Here is a 19,715-nt window from a genome sequence, read left to right on the forward strand (position 1 = left end):
GCATAAATACGGACATTGATAATTGTGTATTTATTTCACATGAGTGTAAATACTATTTACATCCTGGCCACATAGTAACAGAAGCCACCTTGGTGCTTGCTAGGGAAGCTCTTAGTGACAAATCTAAATGGTGTAACCTTATGAAGAAGACCACAGGATGACATTAAATAAGGAAGTGCTAATTAGCATGGACTTAACCGTCCAGGGGTCCTTTACCTTTAACCTTTGTATTATAGAACCGGCCCAGTAAGCCAGAAGCAGACAGAGCACAAGGAAGGTCCAATAAAATATTTTATTGGAAGATTCTTATAAAAGGAATCTCTTTCTCTTTCTAGATTATGGTTGTTTCATTAGGCAGAAAAGTGCACGAGAACCATGAGTCAAAGAAAGTCTGCCTAGTATCTTCTATACTAAAGCACAGTCTGCCACTGTAGAAATGAATGAATAAGGAGATATTAATAGGTCAGAGCAAACTACAAAGACTTCAGAGCAAAGAACCGGGAAATGCAACCAAGAGAATTATGTAGAAGGCCCAGAGGATTCTGGTTTTAACCAGGTATTTATTATCATGCCAGTGTTTGTGAAGCTGCTCCAAAATATCTAGGTCCTGGCACATCTAGGCCTGATGGTGAATAGACTGGAGGCTGCTATAAAGATGTAGACTGGGTCCTGGAGTCAGGCAAGGAAGTGAGTACCTGATTCATATTGAGCAGGCTGCAAACTTCACAGTGCTCCTGTACATAAGCATGGTATGGCCTGCATGCTTTGAATTAGTTTTTCATGGCCTCCTTCCTTTTGGATGCTGCTGGAGCAATAGCCCAAAGGACTTTATTTGTGCTGTGCCAGGCACAGTAGGCATAAAGGCCTCTTGCTTTTAGTGTATAGCAGTGATGACATCAATATACCTCAAAAGGCCTTGGAGGTCTCTGGACAGATAAAACAAGGCATGGCATGGTGGGCAACCCAAGCTGTATCAAGCTGTATCATCACTGCATTAGAATTTAGTAGTTCCTCCCAATTTTTATAGGGTGCTCTGCCCTGTCAGAACTCCAAATCCACAGCTAAATGCCAAATATTTGCAAAATATGGAAGCAAGCCTACTTATAATATAACTTGGAATTCTGGGGGAAAGTGTATTTTTTGCTATTATGTTAATGAGTTTCATGTTCTTATTTTGTGTTTTTATGTTGTAAGCCACCCTGTGATCTTCAGATGAAGGGTGGTATATAACTTTAACGAGGAAGAAGCAGCAGAAGAAGGCTGGTTTATGGGTATTCTTCCATGCTGTTACATGTAACTTGTTAGCATGCCTGTGTTCCACTCAGAGTGGCATACATAGTCTTCTCGGCCAGATGGCAAAGCCCAGAGTTTCTCAGCTTTGGAGATGTACCTGCCTGGTCCTTTCAAATAATTCTAAAACAGTTGTTGTTTGCATTTGGCCTCAGAACATGGAATTTTATTTGAAATAAATTCAGAAGTTGTTTTATTGGGCCAAGTATAGAACTCGTATAAGAGACAAACCACAAAGAATATGCTTGAAAGAACACTGCACACCAATTAAAATCCCTCTGAAATTAGTTCAGCTCAATTTTATTGAGTTTGCTGCTTCAACTGCCTTAGTAGAGGAAACCAGCTGTGCCAATTTAGTCCATTTCAACTAGAGGGACTTCACTCATACTTGAAGGCATTATCATATATAATCTGAAAAGCAGTGGTTTCCTATTCAAACCAATTTGCAGACAGAAGAAGCTCTGTTGTGTATTCGTTCTAAGGCTTTATCTGAAGCAGGGGGAGGGCGTACACAACTGAACCTATCCCCTGTGTGGTATAAACCTCAGGCTACTAGGCCATCTATATCACTAATCATAAGCCAAAACACTGGTGTTAAAATCCATAGAGGCTAAACTGTTCCCTTGTGTCTTGAGACATACTGAGCAGAACCAGACTGAAGTGACTACAACCAGGCTTGGCAGGGAGGGAGCTCAGTTTTCAATAATAAAAAAATAATGAAAACATATTCTCTACTACTTTGATATTTCAAGATTTGAATCCTTGCAACTCTTGAAAGCAAATAAAAATAAATCTGTTTCCTGAACTAAAAATCCTAGGAAACCCGTCAGCAGAATGGTAGCAGGGTCAGTGTCAACATCCACGGGCAGAAGCCCAAGGATTCCAGGTGCTGACGCTGGTCCTGCTTTCATTGTAATTGCTTCCAACCCTCACTCCTGCCAAACTGGCACTCAAGCAAGGTAGATATTAGAAACTGTTGTCACTATGTCCTTGAATGAGCTCATCATCAGATGGGAACTAGCACTAAGTCTGTTCACCTTTCAAACCAGGCCAATACAGACTGTGGAGTCAAGCTCTGTTATAAAACACTATGCAGCTGAAGCATCTGGGCAGGCTAATCACACATGCCTGTATTCTAAGATAGCTCAGTCGGTAGAGCACGAGACTCTTAATCTCAAGATTGTGGGTTCGAGCCCTGTGTTGGGCAAAATATTCCTGCATTTCAGGCGGCTGGACTAGATAATCCTTGCAGTCCCTTCCAACTCTATTATTCTATGCAACTGGCACCTTTCCTCCAAGGGAAAACCCATGCAATCTGCCTTATCCTTGTGGCTGCATCATCCATATACCAGCCACAGGCCCAGCACCAGAGTTCCATGGGCAGCTGCCCATGACATGAGCCCTTTGCTTTGGGCAAATGAAAACCACTGACACTGCAGCCTTAGCAGCTGAAGCACCCAGCATATTAACTCCACAGGGACCTCACATACTAAGAGGGGGCTTAAAACAGTGGAGACTAGCAGAACTTGCTCACTAAACTTCCCTCCCTTTTATGATGCTGCTGCATATACCTGTCACTTTCAAGGGGTGAGAGTCCCTGGGGGCAGGAAACCAAGAGCCCGACTAAACCTGGTATTGATCAAGCCACATGGAACTGTCAAAAAGAAAAGCAGCTCTCATGTTACTGCAGGGCACTGCCTGAAATGGATTTTTAGCATCAACTCCTTTACCTAAGCCAGAGCAGGTATTTTGAAAGAACTACACAAAAAGGCAGATTTGTATAGACACCTGCTTATGACCAAACAACAAACAGTGCTACCCATACTAGGTTTTTCTAGTTGATGACAGATTATAAATTTGTGCAATGTTAAGATTTCAGCACACAGCTGACAAGCAACCTGGGCATTATATAGATCAATTAATTAATATTAGGGCAGGCTATTGTTTATACCAATCCAGCTGATAGGCTTCTCTATATTAGGCTGCTGATTTGGGGGCTTGTTACGTGCACTTCCAGTGTGTATCCAAGGCAATTTGCCACAGATACAGACATTAAGGCTAGACCTATTGGTTTCCAGCATTAGGTCTACTGCTAACTAGGGATGGAGAAACTTAAAAATGAAGAGATGCTGCTTCCAAAGGAAGATTTAAGAATTCATTTCTGCAAAAACAGCTCTGCGTCAGATAAGTGTGTTTACTCACCAAACCTTTTCCTTGTCCACCAGTGAGGCTCCTTAATTGCTGAGAATCTCACATCAGGATGTAACCTGAGCCTATCATAAAGGTCTGTTGTTCCACACTTTGGCTGGCCTATGATGTAGAAATGGGGAAGGCAGCGTAGCCGGTAGTGCTTCTCCTTGTAATGATACAAATGGCTCCAAAACACCTTTCTAAGGTAATCAAATATTGTCCGAAAACGTTTGGAATATAACGCATATGAGTTTGTAGCATAAGGATCCCTAGTAGTGTTTCCTTTGTATTCTTCATACCAACAAGGATTCTTGCTGTTTGGAAGAAACTTGTTAGGAATTACGGAAAACATCTGCAAAACAGAGAATAAAAGCTCTCATTAAGGCAGGAAACAAAGAACATGGTAGTACTTCTGGTTATGATAATCCTATTGTTTACACATTCCAGACATTTTAATGTTCCGATAGCCTATGCTGTTGCACAGATATAAGACCAGGAGGATATGTAGAGCTGGCAGAGAAGAGGAATATATTTGTAAAGCCCAGCTCTTAAACACAAAAAGAAGTGATATGGTTATCTAAACCTAAATATTGCATCTATGCAGACTTCCATAGATAGAATTGTATTTTAAGAAATTAATTCCTAGAGCAGATGGAATTCATCTATGTATAACAAAATTATAATGCATCAACAGAAGGAATAATTTGAGAAAAGCAGCACACACTACATAACACAGCAATTCTCTACAAAAGCATACCACTCTATTAAATATGAGGGGGGGTTGGGAACCTTTTATAGCTCAAGGGACTTCTGGGACCCACATGCCAGTGTTGGGTGGTACCAGAAGCAAAAGTAGATGGAGCAACAAATGTGAATTTTACCATTGTACAGTAGGCTAGTTTCTATACACATTCACACACACACTCTCTCTCATCCATCCAGACAAGCAAACAGCATTATGAAAGTTCATGGATACATTTCCTGCAGGGAAAGGGATTCAAGAAGGGTGCAAACCAGGACTGGTGGGGCTAGAAAAGGGATGTAGGAGGGACAGGCAGAGTGACCTGAATGCTGCATTGAGATCATACACCCCTAGACTACAATCAGAAGGGCCAACAGGATTTTCTGGGTCCAGTATACTGTATATGGATTGGCCACATTGACCTACTCACAAAAGAGACAACAGATTTGTATACATTCTGTGTGATAAAATGTCTGACAGCTAGAATGTGAGTATCTTTCCCCATACTTGCACTTAATCTGTTGAATTTTTGCATTCCACAAAGCTTTCTCCAATGCTAACCCAAAAGCGAATCCTAGGCTGAAATCATGTACTACTTTTACCTGGGAATAATCCCCATTAAATATGAAGAGACTTATTTCTGTGTAGACACTGTACAGTACTTCATTGTACCTGTAAGTTAACTGCAGAGTGAATTCTTAATGAGAGTCTGGTCTTTAGTTCCTGCACAGTAGGAGACATATGGAAGACTATTTGCAACAGTTTTCACATTTTGCTTTTGCCATTTCTGCTTTTCATCTTGTTTTAGCATGGGCAACTGAGAACAGAAGACCTGATGCTACAGTTGTAGAAACTGTCACCCTGAGCTATATCTGTAATGAGTTTGCACAGCGATTCACACACTGCTTCCAACATGGTCATATCCCTGCACAAACGTAAAAGAAACGCCACATAATGTTCTATAGTATCATCAAGCATTCTGCCACCTGGGCGTCTGACTTCACACAGGTCACTTTCATGTTGCTTCCACTATAGCATCCTACAGAAATAACTGGACCTAGTAAAGATACAAGTTTATGTTGTATAGGTTTACGATACTACTGGACAGTATACCAGTGGTTTCAATAATAGTCATAGATTAATTTATTGGATGAATTATAGGGTAAAGGAAAACCAAGGTGAATTTTCAGAGTCAAAGCAATAACAGAAATCCTTGGGAGATCACAAAGTGACTCTTGTGGTTTATATGGAACTAATTCAGAGATGTATGGAGTGGTTGGGGACATAGGAATCTTCCTTATACCAAATCAGACCATTTTTTCATCTAGCTCGCTTCTGTCTCTACTGACTGACCGCAGGTCTCCAGGATTTCAATTCCCAGGCAATCACTCACAATAACACTAGTTCAATGCTTATCTAAGTGAACCAAAGAGGTACAGATTGAGCTTCACTTGATATCGCATAGGAAGGATATAGTTCACCAATATTAATAGTAAACCTAAACAGTCACACCTAAGAAAGTATCTCAGCTTGGTATTGTGAACACTGGAAAACCTGGCTGAAGGTTATTGAAATGTGCAAGTCCAATAAGATTAAGCAAACTGGAAGATATGCATGCAAGGAAATAATAATTAGGAAACACTGGTTTAAATGAAGATGAAATACACAGATCAAATTAATGTTCAGGTTTAGTTAATAAAACTGTACCACTTTCATTGTGAAGAAACACTGACTTCTAGTTGTTTAACATAAATTCTATATCTTCCTGAAATCCCTCAGATTTTAGCATTTTAGAGTCCTAAAAGTCTAAGGAGCAGATTGTGCTTCAAAGTGTTCATATGGACCTTTAAGCGTGTCTCCATCCAATAATTTTCTCTTCCCACATACTCCCAAACATCTGTTAACACTCTACATTCCTGAGCATCTACAAACTGCATATAAGAAACCTTCTTGGAAGAATTTCCTGCTTGGCAGGGGGTTGGACTCGATGGCCCTTGTGGTCTCTTCCAACTCTATGATTCTATGAATTAGACTTATCTAGATAAAGTATTCTTAGACCTTTCTGTGTTCACTCTCTTCAGGTCTGATTTACCAATAGCAGTGGCAACCACATCTCTGTTTCCTGTACACCAGTAAAATTATGAGAAAGCATGTAGTGATAAGCCAGTTTTCATGTCTGGTATTTATATAGCAGCAATTGCACAAATTAGATGCATGCAAGGAGGAAATCTTAAAATCTCTTTCCGTGATGGGCTTTGTCGACATGAAAAGAGCTTTTAAGTTCTCATACTTGCTTACTAGGCTCTGGGAGGCTCCCTCAAGATTCCATGGGGCCATATGAAATCTCATGAGATTCCATGGAAGCTCCCAGAGCCTGCATGAGACCTTCCCACAACCCAGTAAGCCTGGTTTCATGGAGGGCCAGGCCCACTTGCAACACCAGCTTCAGAATGGTAGGAAGCGTCACACTGGGGCAGTTTTGGGATTTTTCTGACTATACGCAATTTTGGCTTTACTCGCAACCCTCCAGAACGGACCTGTGCAACTTGTGAGTCTATTGTATATACAATTGATAAAAATCACTTCATTTAAGGGTCTGATCTGACCAGCAGAATGTCTATGATCATCCAGCTACAGTAACTACCTCACTGTTTGATCTGATCTTCCCATATTTCCAGAGGAAACATAGAAAGCACCACAGTGGCTTTCCCTAGGCTCCAACATGTGTGTTCCAGCTTCTGAGACTATCTATTGTTCTCAATCATATCTACTACTGGGTCATATCAAAAGCATGAATGAAGAGATATACACCTATACAACTGATAGGGAGTTCCAACACCTTGCTAAATGTCAATGTTAACCTAAACTGAAGTGCATCTGCCTTGATTCCTCAGTGAGTGTTAACTTAAGAGTGCATTGGCTTATAATGGCATCACTGTGTTGGTGTTGAATAGATACTACAGAGAGTAATGGTCAAGGTTACCATTTTTTAATAAATAGTTCTCCCTCTTGTATACTCACATGCATCTCTTGTTTCTTCAAATCTTCTAAGTCTGGAAGATGTCTAGTTATAAACTCAATGTTTGTAGTAATGGTGTCAATAATTACTTTAATGCTTGGATAATCCTTTGCATATGAAATATTCATTTTAGATGTTTGGTAATGGTCTTTCATATCACAGAGGCTCTCATTGTCCATTAAGTTTGAACTGCTAGTAAAAGCTCCATATCGTAGTGCTGGCTGCATCAGCAAGAGGCCACGTTTAGCTCCAGTCAGTATATAGGATGCCATCACTAGCATCATTATTAATAATCCAAACATTAAACTGCATAGTTTTCCTTTCTTCAAGCAAAACAATCCAGTCCAGCTTTCACTGTGATAAGTCCTTACTTCTAGCACTGCAAGCAAGTTCATCTGTTTGCTATCCACGTGCAACAGAACTTTATTTTTATCTCTGCACAGAGAAGGACACTCTTTAATATTGTGAGTTGGCCGCTGGCACTTGAAACATTGTCTGTGCAAGTCATTTGATAACAATGCTATGCAACGTTGAATGCAATGCTTCATATTAGTACCATTAAAGAATTGGTGTAAGGAGCCATTTCAAATGGATGAAAGTCACTTTCTACGAGCAATCAAGAAACTTTGTCAAATCAGTATATTTTTTTAAAAATAGATGGCAACTACTGAAAATAATATGGCAATGTATTAGAGGCACATTATACTTGATCTCGACATACAATTTTTTTTTTTTAAGTTGATGATGATGAGTTCAGGTTTTTCCCATTGAACAAAATGAGGAGAGTGGGATTTCACTGTACAGAGTGAAGAGACACAAAAAACAAAAGGAGCTCATTGTCCTTTCATCAAAATTAAAAAAATTTAGGTATGTGAGAGAATAGATTCTTCTTGAGATTTAAATATATTCCTTTAAAATGTAGGTTCCAAGACAGAGAAATGATCTGGAGTTCTTCATTTTTATAATCACTTCAGAAGATTCTGTTGTGTAACCTAGAAGAGAACAAAGAGAAAACGTGAATAAAATTATCTGTCCAGAAGTCAGATCAAAGTGTTACTCACTTTATTAGGCACTGGACTATTAACCCTGGTTGATGAAACTATGCTAAATTTCATATTAAGCGGAAAGGTAAATTCTGAGTACTGGGAATAAGTATAGATGACTTGAAAATGATTTGGACAGGAACTTGAAGGACTAACTACTTGCATGAACTGGCTGAACTACTCATCCCCTTTTGAGGTGGTATCTATCCAGTGCCCCATCCTCTGAGGTGAGGAGGATAGCAACAAAAGTCAGGGCCTTCACCAAACCATAAGGCTTCCCCCCCCCAATAATTTAGGGGGGATTAAATTTCTGCTTTTTGCTTTGGTTTTTAATAGAATCTGGTGCATGCTTCTGAACTGAATTTGTTGTGTGTTTATCTGCTTGATTTTTCCTTGATTGTTTTGAGGTATTGTGAGCCATCTGAAGAATCCCCGTGATTAAGAGGCAGGATATAAATATTTGAGATAAAGAGATAGAAAGATGAGGTACATGGAAGGGAAAGGTGGTGAGCGTGTCAACTGACAATTTTATGCTGGGATACTCTGAAGACTATGGTACAGATTACAAATAAGATTAAGCTAAGCAATCATCTGGGTCAAGATTACCCAGTGGGACATTCTAAAGGCCAATCTAATGGATCTGTGGGGCAAGAAAGCTGTTTGGAAAGGGAGCAGCATCCGTGGTTTGTGTGAAGGCTCCACAGGCAAATTTTGAGCAAAGAATAATACTAGCACAGTGTATTTTTGAGTAGCAAAATCCACCAAGTTTGTATTGGGCAGGAAGAAAAAGCCATGGTTAAGGGTTCAGGAATACAGCAGCCCCTAGAGATTCTCAAAAATGAATTGTGGCCACAAATTGATTTCTGTTTTCCAGTCCTTGCTTGGACATACTCATTATTAACCTAAGCAACAAAGGGGTAATAAGTAGGATACTTCTGGAGAGAAAGTAATTGAATGTCTCTCCTTTTCAAGATCAATAAAGAATATTAAGCAGCAGCACCAAAAAAATGCATTAAACTGTTGCAAATAAATTTTAATACTGTGGAGGTAGCATATTCCAAGAATTCAAGGGGAAATGAGAATATGGCTATATCAGACCAGTGCATTAACCCTTTCTTCTCTAATGTGCAGTTCAAGAAGAAACACTTGGACCTTTAGATATGTATAGCACTGGGATTTTTTTCTCTTCCCAACCCCAGGAAACAGTTGTGGTACTTGTGGTAAATCCAAAGTCTCACTGAAGCGCACAGCGCCAGCAGCACAACTCTTTGAAACAGAGCCTTAATTGCTCACATTCTATTAAATTAAAATTTTGATCGCAATTAAATTTCAGCAGGACAGAAAAGCCTCTGATTCCATTATGACATACCGTATTTAAAGTATCTATAGCATCAACTAACATTTTGTTTATATCATGAAGGATTTCAGAGATGTAAACATTTTGACCAATCACATTTTACAAAACATAACTGAAATTATGTGTGCTACAAGGAAAAAAAATGAACCAAGAAATCACTGTAATGGAAAATTAAGACATGTACATTAAACCACACACTGCTACTGCTTAGGGATGCTATACTCTACGGTTTCATTCAACATTTATTAAGCACACCAACCTGATCCCCACTTCCCAGATGAATACATAAGATTGTAATGTAGTTGTTGCATTGTCTTCTGCTGCTTTTACAGGAACTCTACAAGCTGAGTTAATGGCAAATTAAACTTCATTCTTGATGAGGCCCAGAAGCCTACACTGATCAGTAACCAGCTCCTTCAGCCAGACCACACCTCTGACTCATAGATGTTTCTCTAAAGGTGGCACATGTAGGGAACTGTATTAAGTTGCTAATGCATGCATTAGAGCAGGCATCCCCAAACTCGGCCCTCCAGATGTTTTGGGACTACAACTCCCATCATCCCTAGCTAACAGGACCAGTGGTCAGGGATGATGGGAACTGTAGTCCCAAAACATTTGGAGGGCCGAGTTTGGGGATGCCTGCATTAGAGATATCCTTCCGTTTTCCATTAGGGATACTGTTCTTGGCTCAGAAAATGTATCAAAATATGCATTAAAATGTTTAGATGAATATAAGAATATGTTTAATTTATGTCAAAATGCATATAAAATGTGTTTTAGGAGACTATACGGACAGAAATGCATGTTTTGTTGGGGAGAAAACGTCAGTAAATGTGAATTTTCATACATTGCTTTAAAATGCAGATTGACATGTAAACAGGGTGGACTAGATTTAGGAATGGGCTTATGGATGCAAAATACACATGGACCAGAAATAGACATCCATCTATCCCCAACTCTTGAACCACAGAAATAAAATGAAAATTGTGCACATAAGAACTTAGTCTACAAATAGGGTTCCCTATGCTGGCTAATTGGCTATGGAGTTTGAATCATATGTTTGATGACAGATAACCTTTTGAGGGACACCTAAACAACTTGTGCAAATACCAAGCTTTTTTCCTCCATGTTTGTGCCAACTCTTGAACACTGATTGGACCCAGATCTTAATAACTAACACAGTTGTAAGTGTCCCTTTACATGAGACGGTGATCAATAAGGTAGTGGCCTCTCAATCAAGACATTATTGGAAGTTTCTATGCCAGGTACAAAAGTTGTTATTCACCCAAACTTTTAGTTAAAGTAGTGCTCCTAACTTTGTCGGAGTAAGATCAGTGAAATCTCCAGTCCAAGCTCACGAAGAATCTATTTATATGTTATTTGTAAACCTCCTTTCAAGACTGCATTTTTCTGATTCAACCAATTATTCTGGTTCCACAGTAGCGAGAACAAAGTTTGCTAAATAGGACACAGAGGAAATCAGATAAGATTCAATATGGTTTATAGAATACATGTTATTAGACGCCTGCATTTACAGGTGTTTTTGACTTACAGAAAATCTTTCCGTCTGCAATTTGTCCAAAAAAAAAAAAAAGAACACAGCATATAAAGAACACAGATTCATGTTATCATTGGCACTGGAAACAGGTACATTCCAGTTTTTACTTTGTAAAACTAGCAAATATATAAAAGAAAATTACTACCATGAAGTCTTCTTACAATATACCAAACTAAGTTTTCAACTACCAGTTGCTGCTTCAAGTGCACAACGTTTTCTTATACAGTTCTTATGAAAACCAGCTGAGTCCCTAAGGGCTTAACACTGACTTACAGGCATAATTACTGTATGTTTGAAAAAAGTTTGTAATTAAAATCAGCAAATGACAGAAAGTGGAGCATTTGAACTGCTTCTTGTGCTGAGCACCGGCTTCTGTCTGAGTAGAATTAGAAGACCCAGAAGGAGCCTTCAGAAATGTTCAAAAGCATTATTAGAGATATATGTGCCAGTACATAAATAAGAACCTTCATATAACAACTCCTGAAAATAAGTTTCAAGTTTCAATACGATTACTCACATTAGTAAAAGGAACACATGGATGGGTTTTAATGACCCTGCAGGCTTTAAACTAAGATGTTAAGAGAAGTGAAAGAAAAGAGAATTGCAAAAATAGTAAGCTGACTTCAGAATAATTGCATAATATGATTGTGGAACATTTAAATAAATGGGATGAATTATTTAAATAAACAAGACAATTATGTGATTCACATTTTACAAGGGTTTGTTTCACTGTGATCAAGTAGTATATTTGCCCACCAAGAACGATGAAATACTGTAAACTGCTATAATAGTTGGAGAATAGGAAATTACTCACCCTTTAAAATTAACTATTAGCAGCAAACTTTACATGCTAAATATCATGGTGTTTTAGTATACAACACTTGCAAACCGTATGTAGCAATCCCAGCAGAAAACTTTAATAGCCTGAGAACACGATGAAGGAAGAATCCATTGTAGCTGGATTTATACTAAACTGAGCATTGCTGCATCTTGCATTGTGTGCACATTTGTGTGTGAGTGGCTTGTGCAGTTTATTAAAAATAGCCCAATCAATTATATGCAAAATTATGCTGTGTGTGTGTGTGTGTGTGCGTGTGTGTGTGTTATAAAAGGACCAGGCCACATGCAGTACTACATTTCTGAATAGTAATTTTGCAAATATTAATACATACGTAGATATTAATACATAAGTTTCTGGGTAGTTTTCCAACAGCACTTCCCACAACACAGTAAGAGAGTAAGAGTAGCCAGTAAGAGAGACACTGACAGCCAGTGCAGGTAAGTGGTTAGAGTGTTGGACTAGGACCTGGGAGACTAAGGTTCAATTTCCCACTCAGCCATGAAACTCATTGGGTGACCTTGGGCCAGACACTACCTCTCAGCCTAACCTACCTTCCACGGTTGTTGTGGGAATTAATGTGGAGAAGGAACAACCATGTATGCCAACTTGAAGTTTTTGGAGAAAAGGAGGGGAATGTAAATGCAATAAAGGATGTTATCAGATTACCACAGTACAAAGCTGGTACATCAGCTATACCTGGTGAAATATGCTATAGGCCACAGAAGTCAGTTGGGCAGCACCACCAAGCTGCAAATCTAATGGAATAGGGTCATCTAAACACTCCTTCCCAAGCCAGGAAACCCCCTAGGCAGCAGCAGCAAATATTCTATATTTTACATACTGAGCTACATAACTGTTCTTGATATTATGTTTTTGTACACCTGAAGAAACAGCTGTGACTTCAGAAAACTGGTCCATGTCTTTCAAATGGGAGGAAGACCAGAATAGAGCTATTTTTAATGTGTAAAATGTCAGTGGGTATCTGACTGACTTGGAGATGGAATCCAAGCAACTGAATTCTCACCCTGATCCATCAGCCTGCTCTGAACTTTGTCTGGAGCTACGAAGATGCTATGAATAACAATTTGTTAAAGAGGAGATTTGGAATTTCTCTTCAAGGCCCATCAATGCAACACTTGTTAGGAAGCTCCATTCTTGAAGCCAGACAAAGCTTCTATGACTGACATTAATTCTTATTCTTCTAAAAATGAACTGTCAAAACTATATTAAAGAATGCAGAGCTATGAATCTTGCATAATGCTTCTAAGCCTTGCCCCCATTCCCCACACAAGCAAATTTATTGTGACACTTCATATGGAAACAAAATGAATAATAATTTATTAGACCTCTACTGGAATTTATTGGAATGCTTTGAAAGGTATTTGCATTTGACGAACTATACCATTTGAATGTGCATGCAATGCAGTGATGATAGATGGCATCGATAGTTGGAGTTTGTTTCAATACGGATCTAATTTGTGTCTGTAGTTCCTAATTCAGATACGCATGTGGATCTCCTTAGCTTGATTAGAGTGATTTCTTAAAAAATGAAACATTCATATAGAATATTACAAACCGGTGTGAGAGCCCCCGTTAATTACTACACTAGTAGAATAATGCAATATAACAGGGAGGCAGTACATGTCCAAATCTCTCCAGCTGTTTTGAACTACAACCCTCATCAATCCCACCCAGCACAGCAGGTGTAGTTTTGGTGATGACTGTTGTAGTCCGAAACATTGAAAGGACACCAGGCAGGCAAAGACTGACCTAGAAAGTGATTTATATTAATTTATTAGGTTTGTGAAATGCTCTTCCAAGGGAGGCTTGCCTGGTACCTTCATTATACACATTTCGGCAAAACCATTCATTTTCAACCAGGCCTCCGCCAGGAGAAAGACAGGTGAAATGTGTCCTTGTTGATTCTCCTTGACCTCTCAGAAGCTTTCAACACCATCGGTGATGGTATCCTTCTGGAGCAGCTGTCCAAGTTAGGGGTGGGTGGCACCACTTTGCGGTGGTTCTGGTCCTACATCTACAGGTTTGGTAGTGCATGTGCTGGACTGATGTCTTGTCTCAGTAATGGACTGGATGAGAGTCAATAAACTGAGACTCAATCCAGAGAAGACTGGGGCACTGTTAGTGGGCATTTCCCTAGACTGGATGGAAGGTTCCCCCTCTTGATGGGGTTACTCCTTCTGAAGGACTGGATACACAGCTTTTGGATCCTCTTCTGTCACTTGAAGCTTGGATGGGCTCAGTGGCACAGAGTGCCTTCCATCAGCTTTGGCTGGTGTCCTATCTGTGCCTCTATCTGGACAGGGATAGTTCCACCTTCTGCTGTCTATGCTCCGGTAACCTCTAGGATAGAATATTGCAATGGGTTATACATAGTTCTAGCTGGGGCTGATTGGAATTATAGTCCAAAACATTTGAAAGGCACCAGGTTAGTGAAGGTTGATCCTGAAACATTTGGTTGGCCACTATTTTATTTAATGCCAGACCATATGGACTTTGGGCTGTTCCAGCAAGGAAGTTCTTATAAAGCATGTCCTTCTAGCCCATTAGTGTGGAAACTGTGCACTCAGTAGGACCAGATGACTGCTTCTCCAGCCCTTGCCTTCAGTTCCTTTAGCTACTATGTGAGTGTTATGTATTTATGAGATGAAGCATTTATTTTTTTTCCTCAATAGCTCCCACAAGAATAGACAATTCTTAATTAGCTCAACTGGTGCCCTTTGCCAGATTTCAAATGTACTGTTTGTCAATAGTTTCTTAACAATCCTATGCAAGGAATGCAAATTTTATTCATGCCTTATTGTATGACATGTCAACTCAGAAATATTTGTGCAATTAATATTCCAGTCTGTAGTATTTATACTACAGATTGCTGTGCAGAGGTCCCTTAAGTTATACAGTAGTCATCAACTGCTCTCTTGGAGTAGCAAATGTTCTCCATTTATTAATATTTTCCCCTCAAGAGCTACTGTGAATTCAGTGTGATAATAAATTTACAAAAAGTATATGAGTAACTAAGTGAAAAGGTTTCTCACAGCTATATTAGAGTATGAATAATGAATTCTTTCAAGTTCAAATCGTGTGACCAGAATAAATTATGTCAATTAAATAGAATAACAAGTTTGCTTGATTAGTGTTATTCTGGTTTCAAAAAGGAGTGGAGGAACATGCAAGCTTGTTTTTAGTACAGCTGTACATCAGAAGTCGAACAGAATCCGTTCAACTTCCAAAACATTTGGAAACCAAGGTGCAGCTTCTGACTGGCTGCAGGAAGCTCCTGCAGCCAATCAGAAGCCGCAGAAGCTGTGTCGGATGTTCAGGTTCCCAAGAACATATGCAAACTGGAACACTCACTTCCAGGTTTGTGGCATTCGAGAGCAAAACGTTCAGGATCCAAGGTACAACTACATTCTTTAGTATTTCAATATTATTTTCTGAAGCCAAGAAAGCAGATAAAGACAATATACTTGGGAAAAGGGCAAGAGCAGCGGGTTTCTCTCTCAATGCCTGATACAGAAAGGTGGCTTCACCTTTCTACAAAAGTGGCGAAAGCTCCTCGTCCCCCACCCCAATTTCTCTGAAATTTGCACAGTATTTTTGTGAACTGCTTTTTCCATTGAAGGACATAGCTGAGAACCAAATCTGGAGTGGCAGTTGTCACTGGTGATGGAATTTGTTCACATTTGTCTATGAATTCTGAAATATTTAGGCTCCTGATGTAAGGCAAAGCAACATTTGCTATCCAGGGAACTCTTCTGTTATAAACCTACATTTTCCTTTAACCAGACCGAATTTACCAACACATTCCTCCTCCCTCTTGCTCTACCCCTTTAAACAAATTTTGATTGATAGGGCAGTCCTCTATTGCAACAACAGTGCTCTCTCCATTTGTAATTCCAGCAACTGGTATACAGAGGCATACTCCCATATCATTTTACACAGAAGTAAGGCCCAATGAATTCAACAAGTCTTACTTCTGAGTAGATATGGTCAGGAGCACACTTGTTAGGCCCTTTCAGCCATTTCTTCCCCTCAGCATTACCTGGTATCTCCTGCTGCTACCAGCCAGCCAACTCCACCCTACTTCCTTGCCTGGCTGAAGCTCCACAAAGAAGACCCAGAACGGGGCCTCTACTGCATACCCTAGCCAGCTATAAACCCACTCCCCTCCCTATGCTGGCCAGAGCACAAGCACCCTAAAGATGGCTTCTATAAAGGGCATGTTTCTAGATTACATTCTCCTTGACTCACCCCTTTCACTCATGATCATCTGGGCTTTGCCTATACAAATAGCAGTATTTCACCAGAAATTTAATCAGTTCCTTAATGTATTGAGCACTTTGGTGTTACTGTTTCACTCCAGCTCTTGGCTCCTAGTGTGCTATGCAGCTTTTACAATCTTGTGTTAGCTTCATTTCTTCAATGTTCCTGCCTCTCCTAAGCTCTTTCTGTGTCAGTTTCTTGGACTTAAAAAAAGAAATCAATAGTAACAGAAGTAAACAATAACATTCCAAGATGGTAATCTCAGCAGCCATCCATCAATGAAAGCTTTTTAAAACAATTTTTTAAAAAGATGCTGGCAAAATGTCAAAAGGGAAGTGTCCAGCAGATTTCCTTTAGGAGTATGTCCCACAGTGTGGGTGCAGAAATAGAAAGCGGGGGGAGGAATCTTGTTCCTTTGCAGTGAAATATGAAAGAGAACTTCACTAATCCCAGGGACTGGGGAGAGCCATATGATAAAAGGTGTTCTGATACCAGCTATTAGCTCTGACCTTTTTATTTGGTGAGCTACTAATCTGTATTGTGACAATTTGACCACATAACAATAACTTCCCAGGCCATAACATGCAAAGGACACTAGTGCTAGTCCTTCATGGGTAGAAATTGGAAGACCTGAAATTGGTATTTTAAAGACTGGGTTTGGGTTTTTTACATTTTCCAAATTCCTGCCTTAGGTTTAGAGCATGGCATAGCACTGTTCTGCCAGTACTTACTGTGAATAAATAAGCCTGATATTTAACATGTATGACAATAAACTGTGGCTTGAATGTGGAAGAAATTTCACTGGCCATAGTATATGTGAAATGCACACATGGATAACTTGTGAAATATGTTCCTGGAGACCAAGCTGAGTGAATACTTCTCAGAAAAACAATTCTCTCTCTCTCTCTCTCTCTCTCTCTCTCTCTCACACACACACACACACACACACCTAGAAAAAAAACCTGCTTCGAAGAATACTGTCAGAATATTTGTGAAGATTGCCATCCACCATACCCCGGCCGATGCCTCTAGGTCCAGGGCACTGTAGAGCATGCAAAATCATGACTCAAAACAATTGCTGCCATTGCCACCTAAAGAAGAGGAGGAGGAGGAGGAGGAGCCAGAACCTTAGGGAAAGAAGCTGTGCTATTTCCATTACTAATTTACATCCAAAAAAACTGTTAGAGAATTTATCATCTCCCTGAAAAAATGGTGAAATGGTCCCCCCAATGTCTCTGTTCACAAACAGGGTGGAGAATTTCAAGAGTCATTTGTGAACAGCTCTAGACCAAATCCTACAATGAAGGATGTCGTCATGTTCTGTTGTAGTACATCATCAGTATAATGGATGCCAAGTGTTTGGGGCCCATTCCAAGATGCAGGAGCAGCTACAATACATTCACTGCACTTTACAGAAGACCTCCCTGATGGCGTTGTCCATTCCATTCCACATGTACCCCATTCAAAAGTATATGGTTCCCAGAAATTCATCCATTCAAAAAGACCTGAGCTTTTTAAAAATTTGTCTTCCAAAGGGGGTGGGGCAGAACCAGCCACCACCATTTTAAAGAGTTTAAGTGCTATTCAAGTTGCAACTTCTGCAAATGAACTGCAGGAATAATAAAAGTGAGCTGTATATGGTGTTTTTTTTAAATGTGATGTCATAGATCAGTAGACCAATACTCAGCTGAATGTTTAAAGTACTGGGCTTCCCTGATTAACTTTTTGTTAATAAACTTTGTGTGAACTTGTAGCTATTTACTTCTGAGCAATCAACAGTCTGCCAAAAAAAGAAAATCAATTATATGAGAAATCACTACCCTCTGTGACCGTGCCACAAAAAGGCTTGAGTAATGGTTTTGAAAGCCCATATGACATGTTATGCTGGTCAGTGACCTTCTCCAGCTAGAGCACTCTGGCTCGATATAAAACTTCTCAAAATTCAGCCGGGGGGGGGGGGGTGGACATTTGTAACATGTCTGTCAAACAGTTTCCTTGAAGGCAAAACTAACAGCTAGTGGAGTTTTAAGACGGCTATTAAAAAGAACATTTGGTAACAGTCAGAAAATATATACACAGCCTGCCTAACAGTTGTTCAGATATAAACTTGCCATCACAGTTAAGTTTTTACAAAGGCTACAAAACACATCATTTTTACTCAAATAATAGTTTTATGGATTGCACTGTAACTTGTTACATTTGTCCTAAACGATTCAGTCCAAATATGTTGAAACCTACCATCACTGCTGTATTCAGTGAGAACAGGAAACCATCTGTGTAAATCAGCATAGCTTCATAGTTATCAAGAGGGAAAACAGCTATTTAAGTCTGCTACTCAGAATCATTGTTACTAAATTAATTCCTTTTAAAGGAAGCTACAGAAGTTTCGTTTCTATTACTAACTACTCTTGCTTGCCACAAATTCTTATTCAGCTGTGCTTCTCTAGAACCCATTCCTCTGTTGCTTGGTTTTATTTTCAAAAAATATACTTCCTATTAGGATATAAATGAGTACTTTTAATGGCACACCCAAAGTCAGAAAGGTCAGATTAAGTGGAGATTCAGCTTGAGTTTTTCTAACTAATATCAGGCTTATAAACCTCTGAAATTGAGCTCTAGATTTTCATGCTCTGAACACTCAAAATGCACTGTTGTTGTTGTTGGCATCCTCCTGTCTCAAGAGACAATGGAGTGAGTTAACAGCATCGTAGGGACCTCCCCAGGGTGCAAGCCTGGTCAGTGTGTATGGAGGTCCTGGGCTGCCTAGACGACAAGGCCACTGCCCTTGGTCTCACTGATGTGGTCCAAAAGAAAGCAGAGCAATACGTTTGGCACCAGCTTGGCTGCAGGAGCTGCTGGAAAGAGGCATACAAGGTGCCATCCAGCTGTTTTAGGGACTCCACTCTGAATTTATGTAGGCTTTGCTCCTTAGCCTTTTCTTCTCTCAAAGATATCCCACAAGGCAGCAAATGTTTCTTAGGGCAAGAGTTTATCTTCTCCTAGAAGGGCTACCTTTTCAGGTTGATAAACCCCATTTGCCCCTCACTACCCTCTGCAGCAGAAAACTGCCTTCTTCACAATTGGATCCACTATTGCTCTCATTGGCTCAATCCACCAGATTGAGCCTATCTTCACATGCAGGAGAATCATAGAATTGTAGAGTTGGAAGGGACCCTGAGGATCATCTAGTTCAACCCCCTGCGATGCAGCAATATGCAGCTGTCCCATATAGGGATCAAACCTGAGATCTTGGTGTTGTCATAACCATGCTCAAACTAAGGTTTTGAGACCCATCAGCTACCCTTACCTGGTTTAGCCGGTCCGTCAAAGCTGCTGTCACATGCTGACAGCTTCCAGGAGCCACAGGTGAGAGCTGAGTGCAGAGTGAGGACCA

General features: G+C 39.9%; 1 protein-coding gene across 4 annotated transcripts in view; it reads right to left on the reverse strand.

Annotated features, from left to right (window-relative positions):
- Positions 1-19,715, reverse strand: part of CHST15 (carbohydrate sulfotransferase 15) — a 78,218-nt gene that overhangs the window by 18,403 nt on the left and 40,100 nt on the right. For all 4 annotated transcript variants that reach the window (XR_014548920.1, XM_083616978.1, XM_083616980.1 and 1 more), the window contains exons 2-3: positions 7,244-8,233; positions 3,493-3,832 (exon numbers count right to left, since the gene is read on the reverse strand). Coding sequence is in view for 3 of the 4 variants with exons in the window: in XM_083616978.1 (XP_083473104.1) it covers positions 3,493-3,832; positions 7,244-7,789 (886 nt within the window). In the remaining variant the exon portion in view is untranslated. The remainder of the gene's footprint in view (positions 1-3,492; positions 3,833-7,243; positions 8,234-19,715) is intronic.

The sequence above is a fragment of the Podarcis filfolensis genome (assembly GCF_964270895.1).
Source record: "Podarcis filfolensis genome assembly, chromosome: 5".
In the NCBI taxonomy this organism is placed as follows: domain Eukaryota; kingdom Metazoa; phylum Chordata; class Lepidosauria; order Squamata; family Lacertidae; genus Podarcis; species Podarcis filfolensis.